General features: G+C 39.7%; 1 protein-coding gene across 1 annotated transcript in view; it reads right to left on the bottom strand.

Moving 5' to 3' along the window:
• LOC123232500 (vomeronasal type-2 receptor 26-like) overlaps positions 1–3,896 on the bottom strand; it is a 37,855-nt gene extending 33,959 nt beyond the window's left edge. The window contains exons 1-2 of the mRNA XM_044658950.1: positions 3,817–3,896; positions 1,500–1,791 (exon numbers count right to left, since the gene is read on the bottom strand). Coding sequence (XP_044514885.1) covers positions 1,500–1,791; positions 3,817–3,896 — 372 coding nt within the window. The remainder of the gene's footprint in view (positions 1–1,499; positions 1,792–3,816) is intronic.
• Positions 3,897–17,492: the final 13,596 nt, after the last annotated feature.

The following is a 17,492-nucleotide window of genomic DNA, read 5'->3' as shown; positions in this document are numbered from 1 at the left end:
CCCTTATTAACTGACAGAAGAACTCTGTAGCAGAACCTGCAAAGCTGTTATGCACCCTCTCTGCACCACAAAAACCAACAAGATCTATGTGACCTGATGCAAAGAGAGAAAAACCCGGAGAAATTGTTGTGTACAGTAAGAGCAATGTTGTAATGTTGATCAACTGTGAAAGATTTTGCCACTTTGATGAATATAATTATCCATACAATTCCAAAGAATTCGTGATTTTAAAAATGCCATTCATCTCCAGAGAGGGGACCGATGAAATCTGAATGCAAATCAAAGCACAATTTTCTTTATTTTCTTACTTTTTAAAATTATGACTAACATAGGAATATATTTTGCATGATTTCAAATCTATAATTTATATCATATTCTTGCTTTCTCAATGGGTGGAGTAGTCCATTTTACACTGGATAATGACTGAATGGATTTCAATTACACTGGGATATTTGTATACTTCTCCAAATTCCTTATACTTCATTTAAATTCAACACTGACTTTACTAGCTCTCTTTAATTCCATTAGGCACTCAGGTTAAAAATTAAAAAGCTCCATTAGCATCTCCCTCTACCTCTAACTAAATAGTTTTCCTTGAGTGAAGGAAGTATTTAAAATGCCTTTTTTTTAGTGAGGGTTAAGGTTAAATTACACTCTTTCTGATATTCTCTATTGCCTTGAGAACAAGCTACAGTGATTGATCTTGGAAGTTAAAGCCAAAGTAGACTTGAAGAAGAATCACTTCCATGATTTAAGATATTTCTGTTGTCATGGTTCCATTTAAGAGTGTGATGAAAGAGTACATATTTTTGTGTATTAGCAAGCTTTTTTGTCAGTGTGTCTTATTTGGGAGCCCTTCCTTTCCCTTTGCTTAAGAAAATTTTTCCCTATTGCTCCCCTAAACCTGCATTTTCCACAACAATGCTCACTATTCCTTTTATTGAAAGAATTTATTAGTTTAAAAAGAAAGCCAATAGTGATATTCACAGACTACATATCCCCGTATCCCCAGAGTATGAAACACAGGTTCTATGATGCAGCACTTGGAACAATGAACTGGTCCTGAAGATGTTTAGTCCCAGCTTTTCTCCTCCTTCCAGGGGAGACTTCCCTGGCCCTGATCCTCAGACTTCCTCCAGATACTTGAGAAGCAGGCCTGCCAAGCCTTTAGAATTCCTTCATAGGATGGAAGTTGGGTGCCCCCACTTTTGTCTTTGGGATACAATAAAGTGGAGGGCAGTTCTCTCTCTGCCACGTGTTGGATTTTTAATGTGCAGCGATGCCCTCCTTGGAGGAGTTTCTGGGCCAGGCACAGCTCCAACTAGAGCAGGTTCACCTCTTCCCTGAAATTCTGAGATGTTAGAAGGCTCACGAGGCTCCCCCAGCCACTGAGGAAGGGATGGCGTTTTGAAATTGGACCTCATCCCTCAGAGGCCACTTTGCTACCCATGACTCCATGCTGCCTCTCAGGACTCTGAGGAAGCCTCAGCATCACTCACCTGCGAGTACCTGTAGAGCTCGAGCAGGGTGCCCATCTGGACAGACAGAGCTGACGTGCCTCCTCCAAGGACCGCCACAGGCTGCTCCCGCCCCCAGCAGCTGTAGTTGGGGATGAGCTGGCCCTGCCCAGACAGCCACCTCAGGGAGCTCTCCAAGGTGCTGGCGTCACTGTGGTAGGTGTTGTAGAGGTGGTAGCCCAGCGTGAGGTTGGGCAGTAACTGAGGGTCCCTGTTGATCTCCTCTACAGCAAACATGAGCGTCAGGGCTTGTTGGTAATTCTTGTACAGCCACCTAAAGGGCAGAGAGGGACACCTCATGAGCAAAACCTGTAAGAAAGGCTCTGCATAAGGAAGGAGAGTGGTCAGCCAACCCTAAGGAACCCAATTCTCTTTAAGTGTGTTGATAATAGCTTCCTTTGTGCCTGCACTGCTTTCCTCTTGTGGTTCTTGAAATATTCATGCCTTTGCTTTGAATTCCTAGTTTGGCTCTTTGTGCCAAAATCAGGGACTCATTTGCTCATTCTTTCTTCCATTCAACAATGCACAAACACTGAACCGCCACCACTGAAGAATCATAGAGTTGGAACTTTTTAAATCAGCCCAGAAGTCCTATAATTCCTGCTATAATATTACCTGTAAGGAATGCAGTATCCTCCCCCAAGAGATGAATGAAATCCCAGGAAATTAAAAAAATAAATCTCAAATTCAGTTATCTAGTAAGAACAAGCCCAGAAGTGAGAGCAGAAAGCCATATCAGCTCCTGCACCATTTCCCTGTCCTCTTCAGCCTTTCCTCAGTATCTGACCTAAACCTCACCCAACACAGGATGTTCTCCCATGGCCCCAACTCCTCAAAATAGACCTGGCTTATCTCAGAAAGTAAATCTATACAGCTCAGCCCTTCTTTTCTCAGCTAAGGCAGCGAACTCCAACCAGGACCCCAGAAGACTGAAGTGTGTCCAGGACCACTGCCCACCCTACACCTTTGTGAGCGTCTCCTTGATTTCCCAAATCTTCCTTCTACCGTTTCTCTTTTTCTGCTTCCTTTTGGTTCTGTTAAGTAGTGTCATAATCAAACTCTGGGAGCTGAGTCTCACCTTGATTGACAGGTGAAGACAGTTGGACATCAGAATGTTCCCAGAGGCCATGAGGACAGGAGGAAAGGCATTTGGCCAGAAAGGATATAAATACCCTGGCAGCCCCTGACAGGGACCCCTTGGACCCCTTGTCTTTTGGGACCTTGGCTTGGCTTTGGCTGAGCCTTGCCTAAACTCTTGCTTTGGATGTTTGATCTTGAACATTGATTGACCTGTGGGTCAGACCGTGGATCCTCTGATTCTCTCTAAATTGCCCCTGGATATTTAGGCACCTAAACCATCTCTAGATATTTAGGTATCCCGGGGGGGGGGGAATCCGGGAAGTGGTTAGGAGAGGAAGAAGAGGGTGGTAAAGGGAGTTATTTCCTGAAGGCTATAGAACTGGCAGAACAACTAGCAGTAAGAAGCTGAGAGAAACCATCATCAATATTTGAATCATCCAAACAGTTTGCTTACTCTGGTTTGGCTGTGGCCAGGCTGAGTCAGAGGAAGTGAAGAACAAGCCCAGCATTACTGAACAGCCTACAGTCCTAAGGGATTATTATCATAGATTTAGTGATAGGGTCACCTATTCTCCAGCCCATTCCTGATCATTCCTTTCCCTTGTTAAACAACATAGATAAAATTATTAAGTACCTTCCTAGAGTAGTTATTCCATCACCACTCTGGGGAGGGAGCAACGCAGTCAGATGAACGTTATCCAAGGCTGATAGAGCCCAATACCAATAATCAATCAACCCCAGGTGGGACCTGCAAGGGTTACTCATCCATTGACCTTTAGGGATCCTGCCTGGGCACTGTTATAAAGAAGGGCAGTTAGTATAACATCCAGCTGGGTGGCAGGACTCAGGTGTCCCTGCACCAGCCATTAGGGAACCAAACCAAAGCTCCCTTAGATTAACATCTCAGATTACTACTACTAATAACCAGCCTAATAGTCGTAGTATCCAGATCACTCTCTTCTCTTATAACACTAGTTATGGGCCTTACAGGCATGCCAGTAATGATAGAATTCTCTTCTTAGAGGCATGTGTGACTAACAATTCAATATTCTTTCACTCTTTAGCTTTGAAAGAAGATCAGATGGAAGGAAACTGACAATTGGCAATAAGTCAGAGAAGGGGGTAGACGAGATGCCAAGATCCTCAGACAGGCTCCCATCTTCCCCTCTGTTCCTTTAGAAACTTCAGCCCTTTCTGAGACAGACAGGCAAACACTCACTTGTAATTCTTACATTCCTTGTCAGGCTTATTTCCAAAGAATTCTGCTCCTGTGACATCACTCACTTCAACTGAATACATGGGGAGAAAAGTCCCTATCACGAGATCCCCGTGTCTCACCAGGCTGGGACTGATTTTGGGGAAGCACGGGTGCTTCTCTGTCCTGTTCTTAGCATCTGGAAGTCTCAGGAGCACTGACAAGAGCAGAACAGCAAATCGACATGTCATCCTCTGAATAAAAGGCAACATGTTCCTAAATTCTGGATAATGCCCCAACCCTAGCACTTGTCAGAATCAGAAGACAAATGTTTGCATCTTGGTCTAGTGAGAAAAGTCCTGGGGCAGATATCCAGGTTCCAGGTCTCCCTCTCCTCCTGAGCAAACTCAAAAGGGTATTAGCAGCGCCCATGCCAAGGAGAAGGGTAGTGACCTATGAGAAAGGGCAGCTATTTTAGGACATCCTTTGCCTCTCGGGGACCTTGTGTTAGTCACTGAAGAGGATGTCCATAGAGACATTTGGCCAGTGAGGAGTTCTGGGGAACAGGACTGCCCTGGGCATCTCCAGCTGTGTCCCTGCAACCAAAGTAAAAACAAAAGTGGAAAAACATGTTTTGTATCTGCTGTTCCTGTTATTGCAAAAGACTTCTGGAAAGGAAGCCTCCTGGGAGAGTCTGTGTGTCCCTGTACTGGCCAGGGGGCTGCAGAGACCTGGAGGGGCAGATGTTGCATCAGGCATGATACAGAGGGCAGCGGGGCTGAGAGCTTCCAGATTCAGGACCAGTATCCATCGTGTCCCTATGTCAATCCACACGTTCATCCTCTCCCCATGCTCAATATCAGAATCACAGAGTTTCAGAGGGTACAAATGGAACCTTAAAGACTCCCCAGTCCAATGAAGAACCTGAGAAGAGGCATTAGTTCTGATTCCTGACCACTCACCTACATCACTTTATATCTCGCCATACTCACATGCTCTGGGAATGCCCATTTTCCTCCTAAAGCCTAGGATCGTGGCTTTTAGAGCCAGGAAGAACCTTATAAATAAAGTTCAGTACTGATGAGGTTTTTCAGGGTTTCTGGACTTGATACTCTTCATAAAACACTATCTGTAAATAGTATCATTTGGGGACTCTTACCACCCATAAGAAATCTTGATTTTGTGCTGGACTTTGAACAAGGCTTCTTCTATAACATTGGCAGACACCCTCCCAAAAGGTGCCCTCCTGCTGTCTACCTCATTCCTGCCAATGCTACTACTCTGACTATCTGAACAAAATGATCCCCAGAATCCAATATATCATGGAACCATACATCATTTTCTCTAAAATGAGAGATGCGTTGTTTAGGGGCAGGTTTCAGGATTCCCTTTGTTCAGTAAAGGAAAATAAATGTTTTTTAAAAGGCAATAAATAATAAATATATCAGAAAAAATAAAGTTTTTCCAACATGAGCTTTTTATCATTAGGAAACCAAAAGTAAAATGACCTACCTAAGGTCCCAAGGTTAATCCATTTCTCAGTCCACTCTGAATACTGGCCAGCACAAGTACTGTGTGCTACTGTTAAAACTACATCTTCACGTGTCCAAAACACTTTACATATGTTATTGAATTTTATTTTCACAACAATTCTATGAGATAGGTGTTGTTATTTAATTATTTTATCGAGGAGGAAAAAGACTGGAGAGATCTTTCATGTCTTGTCTATCACGTCCTTTTGCATAAGGCTACAGAATGGATTTGAACTCGGGTCTTCCTGACTTCAAATCTGACCTAATCCATAACATGACAGCCATCACTTGAGAAAAATTCAGGGCTATGTCATCTCTCAGTACAGTTTCTCTTTAGGCCTCTATCCATGCAGTCCTTGTATAGAAGGGAAGGACAATTCAGTGTTAGAAAATTAGAGGAAAAGGCAGATCAGGGAAATCCAGGGGAAGAAAGGTGATGGCACAGAAGGTCTTATGGGGAAACAGGGGAGTTAACTTAAATATTATATGTGGGTTCAGAAGGGTGAGTAGAAGACAGGAATAGACAATAGGCGGGGACGTAACAAGTTAGGGAAACTGGGTTTAGCTGTTAAGGGAAATGACTGTTGACAGAAATGACAGGCCTTAACTGTCACCCTGCTCCACCTAGACAAGGGATAAACTCAGAATATAATAAATACACACACTATGGGAACTTTAAGGTACAAAGAAAACACACAGGGAAACAGTTTGTTTTTTGAGAGGATAGGAGAGGGGTGAGATGAAACTATGTCTAACTGCCCAGGACTGGAGTCAAAAGGGTAAGTTCCTTAGCCAACCTAGCTTCTGCCAGGTTTGATAGCTTGGCTAAGGACCTGAGGAAGAGGGCTTGGATTTGGGTTCTCACAACTGATTCAGAAATGTCTTCAGGATACCAGGAACTAGCTCCTCCACAGCTGATGATCCAAAAGTAACCAGGTAGGGAGAGATGTCTGCAAACTGTCCACCAGAACACAGGCCTCTTCCCTACTCAGAGTTGACTTGCAGGATGATGTCTTCAGCCTTTACAACCTTCACCAATCTCCAAGATCCCAGGTCAAATAGGGACTGCTTATTGCACTTCTGCTCTAAACCCCTCACAAAACATCAGTGTCTGTTGCTTAGCTCTCTCCTCTCTCCCCTTGCATTCCATTCAGAATGTCCATGACTTCCAGCCAAGGCTTTCCCTAATATGCTTGCAAAAATCTGCCTTTATACTTTAAAAGCCTATACCTATTACAGTTCCCCCCTTTGCACAAAGCCAAATAGTGCTCCACACAATATTTTGGTATTTGTGCACTACAAAATAAACTAAAATTTTAACCCAAAATAACAACCTACACTAACTCTATTCTATCTAACACTATCCTACTCTACCCTACACTAGGGATTTTAATAAGGAAAGGTGAAGGGATAAATACATTGAACAGTTACATAGTTCAAAGCACAAAACAAGTAACAACGCAAAATTTCCAACACAATTAACAAAATCACTAGCAAATATGAAATATCAGCACAAAAGTCAAAACAAATACCAAACTGTTATAATAAAATGATACTCCACTCCACTAGATGTAGATGTAGACGAAGTATAGAGAGAGGATAAGATGACACCTCTCTCCTTTATAACAGTTGCCCAGGCAGGATCCTTTAGGTCAATGGATGATATCCCTTCAGGACCCACCTGGGGTTAATTGATATTATTTAATGGGCTCTTTAGCTGGATAACGTTGGTATCTGACTACGTCTCTCCCTTCCCAAAGAAGCTTTGAATAACCACTTCAAGAAGGTACTTTAAAACTTTGATTGTATTTAACAAAGAAGGATAATGGAATTGGATAGAGGTATTGGGAGACCCTAATTAAATGATGATGAACCTCTAACCTGTAGGCAAGTAAATGAATTAAGATGGTTAGCTTCTCTCTGGCACAGCCTGGCCACAGCCACACCAGAGTAAGCAAACTGCTGTAGATGTTTCAACTTCTTCCTCACTAGATGATATGCCTAACCATTTTGAGACATCCACCCCTTTCCACCCTCTTCTTCTCCTGCCCACTTCCCGGATCCATCCTGGGCCCTGGGAAACCTAGATAACTAAGACGATGGATTTCCTAATTTCTAGGGGCAGTAGAATCAGAGATGTTGGTCTGGGTACAGGTTGTTGATGGTACAGGAACAAACAGGAGGAGCTTTCAGGGTTGAGTCTGCAAGTCTCAATCCCACAAAGACCAGGATCCACTGATCTCTGGTCTCAGGGACAGAAAAAGAACCCTGCCAGGTCTGCCAGGGTGGTTTTATACCCCCCTTTGGGCCAACTGCCCTCCCCTGTGTCCACATGCCTCTCTGGGAACATTCCGACATCCAACGGATCCACCTGTCCATCACAGTGTGAACTCCTGGCTCCCAGAGATTCAATATAACAAAACACAACTCCTATTCTAATACAGAAATATTCTTCTAACTAACAAATGCAAACAAGTTTGGAAAAATACATTTTCAACATAACATTGCATAAGTTTTACAGCAAAATTACAATAAAACATTAAACTCACATGCAAATTACATTTACATGTTTGCAACTCAATTATATCAAATTATTCATAGAATTTACATTTATACATATATACAATATACACACTATATATTTATGACATACATATATACACATAATATATACATATCAAATATACATATGTATACCCTTTACATATATACAATACATAATACAATTTACAATATATAATACACATAATATATACATATCAAATATACATATGCATACCCTTTACATATATACAATACATAATAAAATTTACAATACATAATACTATTTATACATCTATTTACATTATTTTTTGATATGTGATCTGTAGTGTGTTTTATGTTTTTCATGTAATGCAATTTTGTTATGTTTGTTGTATTTGCACTTTAATGTACATTAGTAGCTTATTTTATCCTCTAATTTCATCTAATACTATTTCCCTAAACTATTCTAGACTATCCCTATGATATTAGTATATTAGTCTAGGTACATCTACCTAAATAACTAGCTAATCTTTTTTAGTAACTAACTATCCTTTGTTAATACTTACTTATCCTATAGCTAATTCTAATTTTGTTAGTATTTATACATTATTTCATTCCATGAGGAACACAATGTATTCTAACATGTTTGTGTCGTATGTATCTGATTTGTTATGTTGTTTCTTTGCTATATTGTGTTGCAACATGTTACTGTTGGATGTATGATACCTACCAAAACTCCAGATCTCCTTCTTCTTCTGATGTTCCATTCCTCAAGGAAATCTTATCTTCTCTCTGTTTTTCCTCTTTTCCTTTTCTCCATCGAAGTTCTTGACAGTTTTATGTGCAATATTGGATGCATATGAGTATGTAGTGATACTATTTACATTACCCAAAATACTTTTAAACCATTTATCCAAATTGTCCATGATTAATCCTGTTCTTTAGGAAAATCCTTGAAAATGAAGTTTTTTATAAGTTCATCAGTCTTAATACAAAGTTCATAAATCCTGTATCCTGAATCCTCTTAATCAATCCATGTCCTCTTCCATCCAAACGTCCTCTTCTGCCGGAATGGTCCTCTCCTTACTGAACTTTCTGACTGCAGACTCTAATTGACTGGAGATCTCAAATTACACAGTTTCTTCTTCTTCTTTTTTCTTCCTCCTCCTTCTTCCTTCATCCTCCTCCTTCTTCTTCTTCCTCCTCTTCCTCCTTCTTCTTCTTCCTCTTCCTCCTCCTCCTCCTCTCCTTCTCCTTCTTCATTATTAATAATTTCTACATTTTCAGTATCTATACCATGTGCTAATTTAATATGAGAACAATGATACCACGAATCTCTACCTAAAACTTTTACAGAAGATGGTACAACTAATACAACTGTATAGGGACCTACTCAATTTTGTTCTGTTGCCAATGTTTTGGCAAAATTTTTCACATAGACCATATATCACGTGGTTGAAAATTATGAAGAGAATAACCCAATGGACCAGAGTGAATTAATACTCCCATATCTTGTAATTCTCTTAGCCTCTGCTGTAAAGCACTTAAATATGAAGCAATTTGGCAATTGCCTCCTAAGAGTGATGCATAAATAGCCTTACAAGTTTTTGCTTGTAGTGGAGCATGTCCAAAGAGCATCTCATACAATGATATATACAGATCCTCTCTTGGTCTCGTACATAGGTAAAACAAAGCTATGAGAAGAATATCTGGCCATTTAAGATAAGTTTCGGCACAGAGTTTTCCAACCATAGTCTTGAGTTTCCTATTTATACGCTCCACCTGACCTGAACTTTGTGGGTGATAAGAAACATGATATTTAGGTGGTATTCCTAGATTCTTATAGACTCTTTTAAGAATATCCTGAGTGAAATGAGATCCCTTATCCAAATCGATGGTTAATGGTACACTGAATCTAGGCACAATTTCCTTGAGTAACACTTTCACCACAAAGCTAGCTGTATTGGTATTTGATGGAAAAGCTTCAGGCCACTTAATCTATCAACTATCACAAGACAATACTTGTATCTTCCAGCTTTAGGCTTACAGATATAATCAATCTGCAAACTCTCAAATGGACAATATGCTAAAGGCCTACCACCCAAACTGTTCTTTATGAATGCACTTTTATTGAACTTTTGGCAGACTGAACACCTATTACAGATCTTATTTGCAACAGTACTTATTCTAGGAGCAACCCATTGTCTCCTGATGGAATCTACAACAGCTTGTGTACCAGAATGACCTTTTGTGTGGATGGCTTGACACAAATAGGTATACAAATCTTTTGGAAACAATGGTCTTCCTGTATCAGCAATCCATATCCCATGTTCTTTCCTAGCTCCAAATTTATCCTTCCATTTCTGGATATCTGAGTCTACATAAGCTTTTTCTAGATAATCAGAATCAATAGATGTTAAATTCATTACATAAATTGGAGCATTCTGGGCAGCATACTTCACAGTGATATCAGCTCTGTGATTTCCTTTAGAGACTGAATCTCTACCACGAGTATGACTCTGACAATGAATTATTGCCAGCTGTTTTGGCTTTTGGATTGCTTCCAACAACTCAGTTATTATTCCTACATGAGCTACTGGTTTTCCCAATGCAGTAATAAAACCTCGTTGTTTCCAGATCGTTCCTGTTGCATGGAAAACAGAAAATGCATACCGAGAGTCCGTGTAAATATTTACACTTTTACCTTCAGCTAGAAGACAGGCTTGCTTCAATGACACTAATTCCACAACTTGAGCACTAAGATTGCTAGGTAATGAACCATACCACAGTGTCTCAAATTCTATGACAACTACAGCTCCAGTACATCTGATTCCATTACATAAATATGATGAACCATCTGTGAATAATATCAAGTCTGGATTTTCAAGTGGAGTATCTTTTAAATCCATCCTAGGCATATCCACAAGATCTACTACCTCAGCATATTCATGCAATGGCTCACTGTTCTTTGGTAAATCTGGAAGAAGAGTAGCTGGATTGAGTATGCTACATCTCTTCAACTGAATGTTCTCACTACCTAAAAGAATAATTTCATACTTAGATATTCATTGTTCTGAATATGCTTGAGTACAAAACTTCCTCATTAGTGCTTCTATATGATGTGAGCAATAGACCATTAAAGGACATCCCAAAACTAGATCAGCTGACTTCTGGACTAACATAGCTGCTGCTGCTACCCACCTTAGACAGGGTACTGTCCCTGTAGCTATTGAACCTAATTGACAGCTGAAATATCCAATTGGACGATAACTTGTCCTAAAGTCTGTGTCAACACACCAGAAGCTATACCTTTTGTTTCGCTGACAAACAGTTGAAAAGGTTTCTCATAGTTTGGGATTCCTAACGCAGGTGCAGATAAAATGGCTTCTTTCAGCTTATCTAAGGCTAAGTGATGTTCAGTTTCAAAGGTTCTGGTTCTGTATTCCTGGTCAGATGTGTCAAACACTTAATGATCTCACTATATCCAGGAGTTTAGTGTCTATAGAAACCAGTAGTTCCAAGAATAGCTCTAAGTTGTTTTTTTTAGTTTTAGGTGCACTCAATTTCTGTATATCAGCTATTCTCTTTTGTGTGATACTTCTGGAATCCTCTGACAATACAAATCCAAGAGATGTTCTCGAGGTAAAACCTATTGTAATTTTGCCTTGCAGATTTTATGTCCTCTTTTATACAATTCAATCAAAAGAGTCTTGCTATCCCTAAGACATACCTTTGCATTTGGGGATGCTAAAAGAATATTGTCCACAAAATGCACCAATTTACTCTCTTTAAATTTAATCGTTTTTACATCTCAATTTAGAATTTGAGAGAACTGGCTAGGTGAGTCCGTATACCCCTGTGGAAGACAAGTCCATGTCCACTAAGTCTTCTCCCAAGTGAAAGCAAATATCTTTTGAGAATCCTCATGAATTGGTATCGAGAAAAACACAGAGCATAAATCTACCATGGTGAAATATCTAGCTGTGGGAAGCCAATAAGAGAATAGATAAAAATCTGAGACTCCTCTTTTGACCCCTTTTGTGATCCTTGTGATTTCTTGTTGAAAAGTATTGTGGCCTTATTGAAAAGCTTTAAGTTCCTATCAAACCTGAATTTAAAGGGTTAACACAGCAAGGAATGCTGCTGCCTGGTATAGCCAAGGCCAAAATCAGTGGGGGCAATTTGACCCTGAGAGGGATACTACCCAACTTGGCTTTCTGATAAGAAGCCAGTCAAAATTCAGCCTTGGCCTTGGTCTATTCTGAAGTCAATGTTTTGTGTTTTGATGTGATATAATTTGTAACTTCTGCGCATCTGCAAAGTTTACAGGGGGTTCTTTTGTTTTAAATGAGTCTTGAAATATATATAGTAAACTCCATGCTCCTGGAGCCAGAGCTGGAAGCATGAGGTAAAAGACAACTCCCTTGTCCAGTCCTTATTTCCTTACCAACTAAACTGTCCTTATCAGATTATCAGAGATGATAAAGAGATTTCGACATCTATCCTGACTTGGAATAGAAGCAATTATAGCAGCTGGACTTGGAACAACTGGATGAGTTTTGATGACATAATAATTTACCTCTCTTAGATCTTGAATATATCGGTAAAGAGGTCGGCATTTTCATCTGGTTTTGGCTTCTTTATAGGCAAAATTGGTGTATTGTACTCAGAAAAGCATGGTATTATTATCCCTTGTTGGATTATGGACTCATTTATTGGGCATATACCATCTATTGCCTCCTTAGTCAAGGGATATTGAGGCACACGAGGAACTGGTCCTTCCTTTGTCCTCACCCTGACTGGAGTAGCTGATTTTAGCAACCCAATATCTTTGGATGATCTTGACCACAAGTCCTCAGGTATTGGATAGATAGTACTTAGGTCATCCTCTGTACTGCTGGAATCCAAGAAAAAGCAATGGGAAGGCCTTCAAAGATTCCTCTGGGAGATGTAAAGAAATATCACCAGATTCAGTACATTGGATAGTAACCCATAATTTATATAACAAATCACTTACCAAAAGATTCATTCATTCTGGAACACACAAAAATGTGTGTTCTATAGAAAGGGGTCCTAAAGTTACCATTTTTGGTTGCAATTTAGCTACTTTCTGAGTTATGCCTGTAGCACCAATTACATCCATTGTACTAAAAGCTCTACAATTCTCAGGAAAACTTTGCAAAACTAATTTACTAGTTCCCGTATTGACGAGATCATAAATCTGATCTCCAATAGTTACAGACATGTATGGTTCAGTACTATTGGGAGGTTGGAAAGTGTCCAACACAGGAGCTAAAACAGTAACATCAGAAAAACGTTCAGCTATTTCCTGTCCATCCAAGTTAACATTGTCTCGAATTACAGAATTACATGGTTACTCTCTCCCCTCCCCAACCCCCCTGTAGTTGATACGCATTTCCACTGGTTTCTTCATGTGTCAGCGATCAAGACCTATTTCCATATTATTGATAGTTGTACTAGGGTTGTCGTTTAAAAAATCATGTCCACATCAACCCATGTGTTCAAGCAGTTGTTTTTCTTCTGTGTTTCTGCTCTCACAGTTCTTCCTTTGAATGTGGGTAAAATTCTTTTTCATAAATCCCTCAGGATTGTCCTGGATCATTGCATTGCTGCTAGTGCAGAAGTCCGTTACATTCGATTTTACCACAATGTATATAATGTTCTGTGTACAATGTTCTCCTGGTTCTGCTCCTTTCACTCTGCATCAATTCTGGGAGGTTATTCCAGTTCACATGGGATTCCTCCATTTCTTTATTCCTTTTAACACAATAATATTGCATCACCAACATATACCACAATTTTTCAGCCATTCCCCAGTCAAGTGACCCCCCTTCATTTTCCATTTTTTTTTGCCACCAGAAAGAGTGCAGCTCTAAATATTTTTGTACAAATCTTTTTCCTTACCATCTCTTTGGGGTACAAACCCAGCAGTGCTATGGCTGGATCAAAGGGCTGACAGTCATTTAAAGCCCTTTGTGCATAGTTCCAAATTGCCCTGCAGAATGGTTGGACTAATTCACAACTCCACTGGCACTATATTAGTGTCCCAATTTTGCCACATCCCCTCCAACATTTATAAATTTCCTTTGCTAACTTTTGGCCAATCTGCTAGGTGTGACGTAGTACCTCAGAGTTGTTTTAGTTTGCATTTCTCTAATCAGGAGGGATTTAGAACACTTTTTCATGTGCTTATTGATAGTTTTGATTTCATCATGTGAAAACTGCCTATTCATGTCCCTTGACCATTTGTGGATTGGGGAATGGCTTGATTTTTTTTTTTTGTCAATTTTACTTAGTTCCTTATATATTTGGGAAATTAAACCTTTTTCAGAGAGTTTTCTTATAAAAATGTTCTCCTAGTTTTTTGATTTCCTTCTAATTTTGGTTGCATTGGTTTTGTTTGTACAAAACCTTTTTAGTTTGATGTAATCAAAGTCATTCATTTTACCTTTTTCAATGTTCTCTATCTCTTGCTTGGTCTTAAATTCCTTCTTTTCCCACAGATCTGAATCTATATCCACCTAATTTATTTATTATTTCACTCTTTATATTTATGTATTTATAAATATAGATATATATACACATTTATATTTATAAATTTATATTTATATTTATGTACTTATAAATATAAATATATTTCTTTATATTTCACTCTTTATATTTATGTCATTTACCCATTTTGAGTTTATCTTGGTATAGGGTTTAAGATATTGATTTAAACCTATTTTCCCCCATCCTGTTTTCCAATTTTCCCAGCAGTTTTTATCAAATAATGAGTTCTTGTCCTAAAAGTGGGGTCTTTGGGTTTATCAAACACTAGGTTACTGTGGTCATTTACCCTTAGTCTATTTCATTGATCCTCCCTTCTGTCTCTTAGCTAGTACCATATTGTTTTGATGACAACTGCTTTAGAGAACAGTTTAAGATCTGGTACTGCTAGGCCACCTTCCTTCACATTTTTTTTCATTATTTCCCTTGATATTTTTTATCTTTTGTTCTTCCAAATGAACTTTGTTGTAGTTTTTTCTAATTCAGAAAAAAGTTTCTTGGTAGTTTGATAGGTACGGCACTGAATAAGTATATTAATTTGGGTAGGATTGTCATTTTTATTATGTTAGCTCGTCCCACCCATGGGCAATTAATGTTTTTCTAATAGTTTAGATCTAGTTTTAATTGTGTGGAAAGTGTTTTGTAGTTGTGTTCCTATAATTCCTGTGTTTGTCTTGGCAGATAGATTCCTAAGTATTTTTACTTTAAGTGGAGTTTCTCTTTCTATCTCCTGCTGCTGAGTTTTGTTGGAAATATATAGAAATGTTGATGATTTATATGGGTTTATCTTGCAACTTTACTAAAATTGTTAATTTTTTCCACTAGTCTTTTAGTTGATTTTCTGAGGTTCTTTAAATATACCATCATCTTGTCTGCAAAGAGTGATAGTTTAGTTTCTCATTGCCTACATTAATCCCTTAAATTTCCTTTTCTTCTCTAATTGCTACTGCTAGTGTTTCTAGTACAAAATTGAATCAAAGAGGTGATAATGGGCATCCTTGCTTCACTCCTGATCTTAGTGGGAAGGCTTCTAACTTGTTCCCATTGCAGATGATACTTGCTATTGGTTTTAAATACATGCTATTTATTATTTTGAGGAAAGGCCCTTCTATTCCTATACTTTCTAGTATTTTTAAACAAGAATGAGTGTTGTATTTTGTCAAAGGCCTTCTCTGCATCTATGGAGATAATTGTGATTTCTGTTGGTTTGCTTGTTGATATGGTCAATTATGTGGATGGTTTTTCCTAATATTAAACCATCTTTGCATTCCTGGTATAAATCCCACATGATCATAGTGAATAATTCTCATAATCACTTGCTGCAGTATTTTTGCTAGTATTCTATTTAAGATTTTTGCATCTATATTCATTAAGGAGATTGGTCTATAGTTTTCTTTCTTCGTTTTTGGTCTGCCTGGCTTTGGAATCAGTATCATATTTGTGTCATAAAAGGAATTTGGTAAAACTCCTTCCTAAGAAAAAGCCCCCAGGGCCAGATGGATTCACAAGTGAATTCTATCAAACATTTAAAGAACAACTAATCCTAATAGTATACAAATTATTTGACAAAATAAGCAAAGAAGTTTTACCCTTTCCACTTTTCACTACTTGTCTCTGGGTCTTACTAAAATGGTTGCTGCCACTTTCTGAATACCAATCCTGATCTTTCCTACTGAGGACCCAAAGAATGAGGCAGGCCCTTCCCAATTTCAGAAATCATGAACTCACAGTGCCATAATGGAGGCAGTAGTATCACCAAACCTCTAACTGAGAGCTGGGGTAAGGATATAGGACACCTGAGCTGGTATAGACGATGTGGGGAGGGAAAGTGTGACTCAATGGTAAAACTGGGGATGGTGCCCTGTGGCATTTGGGATGTGAATGTGAATGTGGATAGCCAGTAGCTAGTTCTAGGAGAGAGCCATGTTCCAGATTGCCTCAGAAGATGCTCACCACGAAGTAAGAAGTGGAGAATGAGGCTCACAGGAAAGGTGGGACAGCAGAAGTCTGGTGTCTTCTGGGTTCCTGGCCCAGACATACCTGGGACCTGCACCTGAAGAGATGGTTTCCAAAAGGTAGAGTGATCTCAGCTCCTTAGGGTCTCGCATAAATCCAGCCCACTCTGGGTGGATCTTCCCAGACCTAAGAATCCCAATCTACCCAGCCTCTGAAGTCCCAGGATGGGCCTTTTCCTCCAATGGTACCCTGGGTCAAGACCTCAAGATTCTGCCTGCCTCTACTTGCCAAGCCCTGCCCTTCATCATAGGGAATTCCCCAACCCTCTTTCCAGACTTTTTATCCTTCACTCTGATGTAGGCTCATAGTAGGCACTGAGGGATAGTGAGGAAAGGGACCCTCAGACTCTGAAATGTGCCATTTCTCACTAAACCTGGTTGAACATCAACTACTAAACCTGTAGTTTTGGCATCCATCAAAAATGAATTGCAGATAGTTGTTACCAACTCTGAGTGTGGAATCTGTAATATTCTGTATTGGGTGTCAGTTTTGTGCCTAATTGGTTGTATGAAATACTCATTTTGTTCTTAGAACTGTAACATCATTAACTACCTATTGCAGTCCTCCAGTGTGCCACATCCCCCACCCCATGTTCTCATAGGACAGGGAGACATCTCCCACTCTGACCAGTGTCGACAGGGTGGACAATGTGGCACAAAGGGCCTGCTACTGGGGCTCTGGCATTCCAGAAGAATCCCCCAAAGTTGCACATGCTCCTTATTCCCTATGACATCACACCCTGAAACACACCTTCACCTGAATTTGGCCCTGCCCCCCCTTCCAGGGTTTTCAGGAAAGCTAAAGATTTCTCTGTATTGGGGGATGACGAGCTCCCTGGACCTAATAAATATGCCAATCCTAATCCACAGAGCTGGGAAGCTGCTTTTTTACACTTGTGGCTGCTACTCTGTATATGAAGCTGCTACTCTACTAGTCCCTGGACTTGTCCATTATCCATAAGGTTATTCCACCAGCTATTATACAACCATAAACTACTTCTTCAAATAAAATTATTTTCTTACAAATTGAATGGAATTTGAGTCTCTCCTTTTTGGGCTG

Source organism: Gracilinanus agilis, chromosome 1 (genome assembly GCF_016433145.1).
Source record: "Gracilinanus agilis isolate LMUSP501 chromosome 1, AgileGrace, whole genome shotgun sequence".
NCBI classification, from domain to species: domain Eukaryota; kingdom Metazoa; phylum Chordata; class Mammalia; order Didelphimorphia; family Didelphidae; genus Gracilinanus; species Gracilinanus agilis.
The sequence above is the reverse complement of the archived record's forward strand: the minus strand, read 5'-3'. Positions and strand labels throughout refer to the sequence as shown.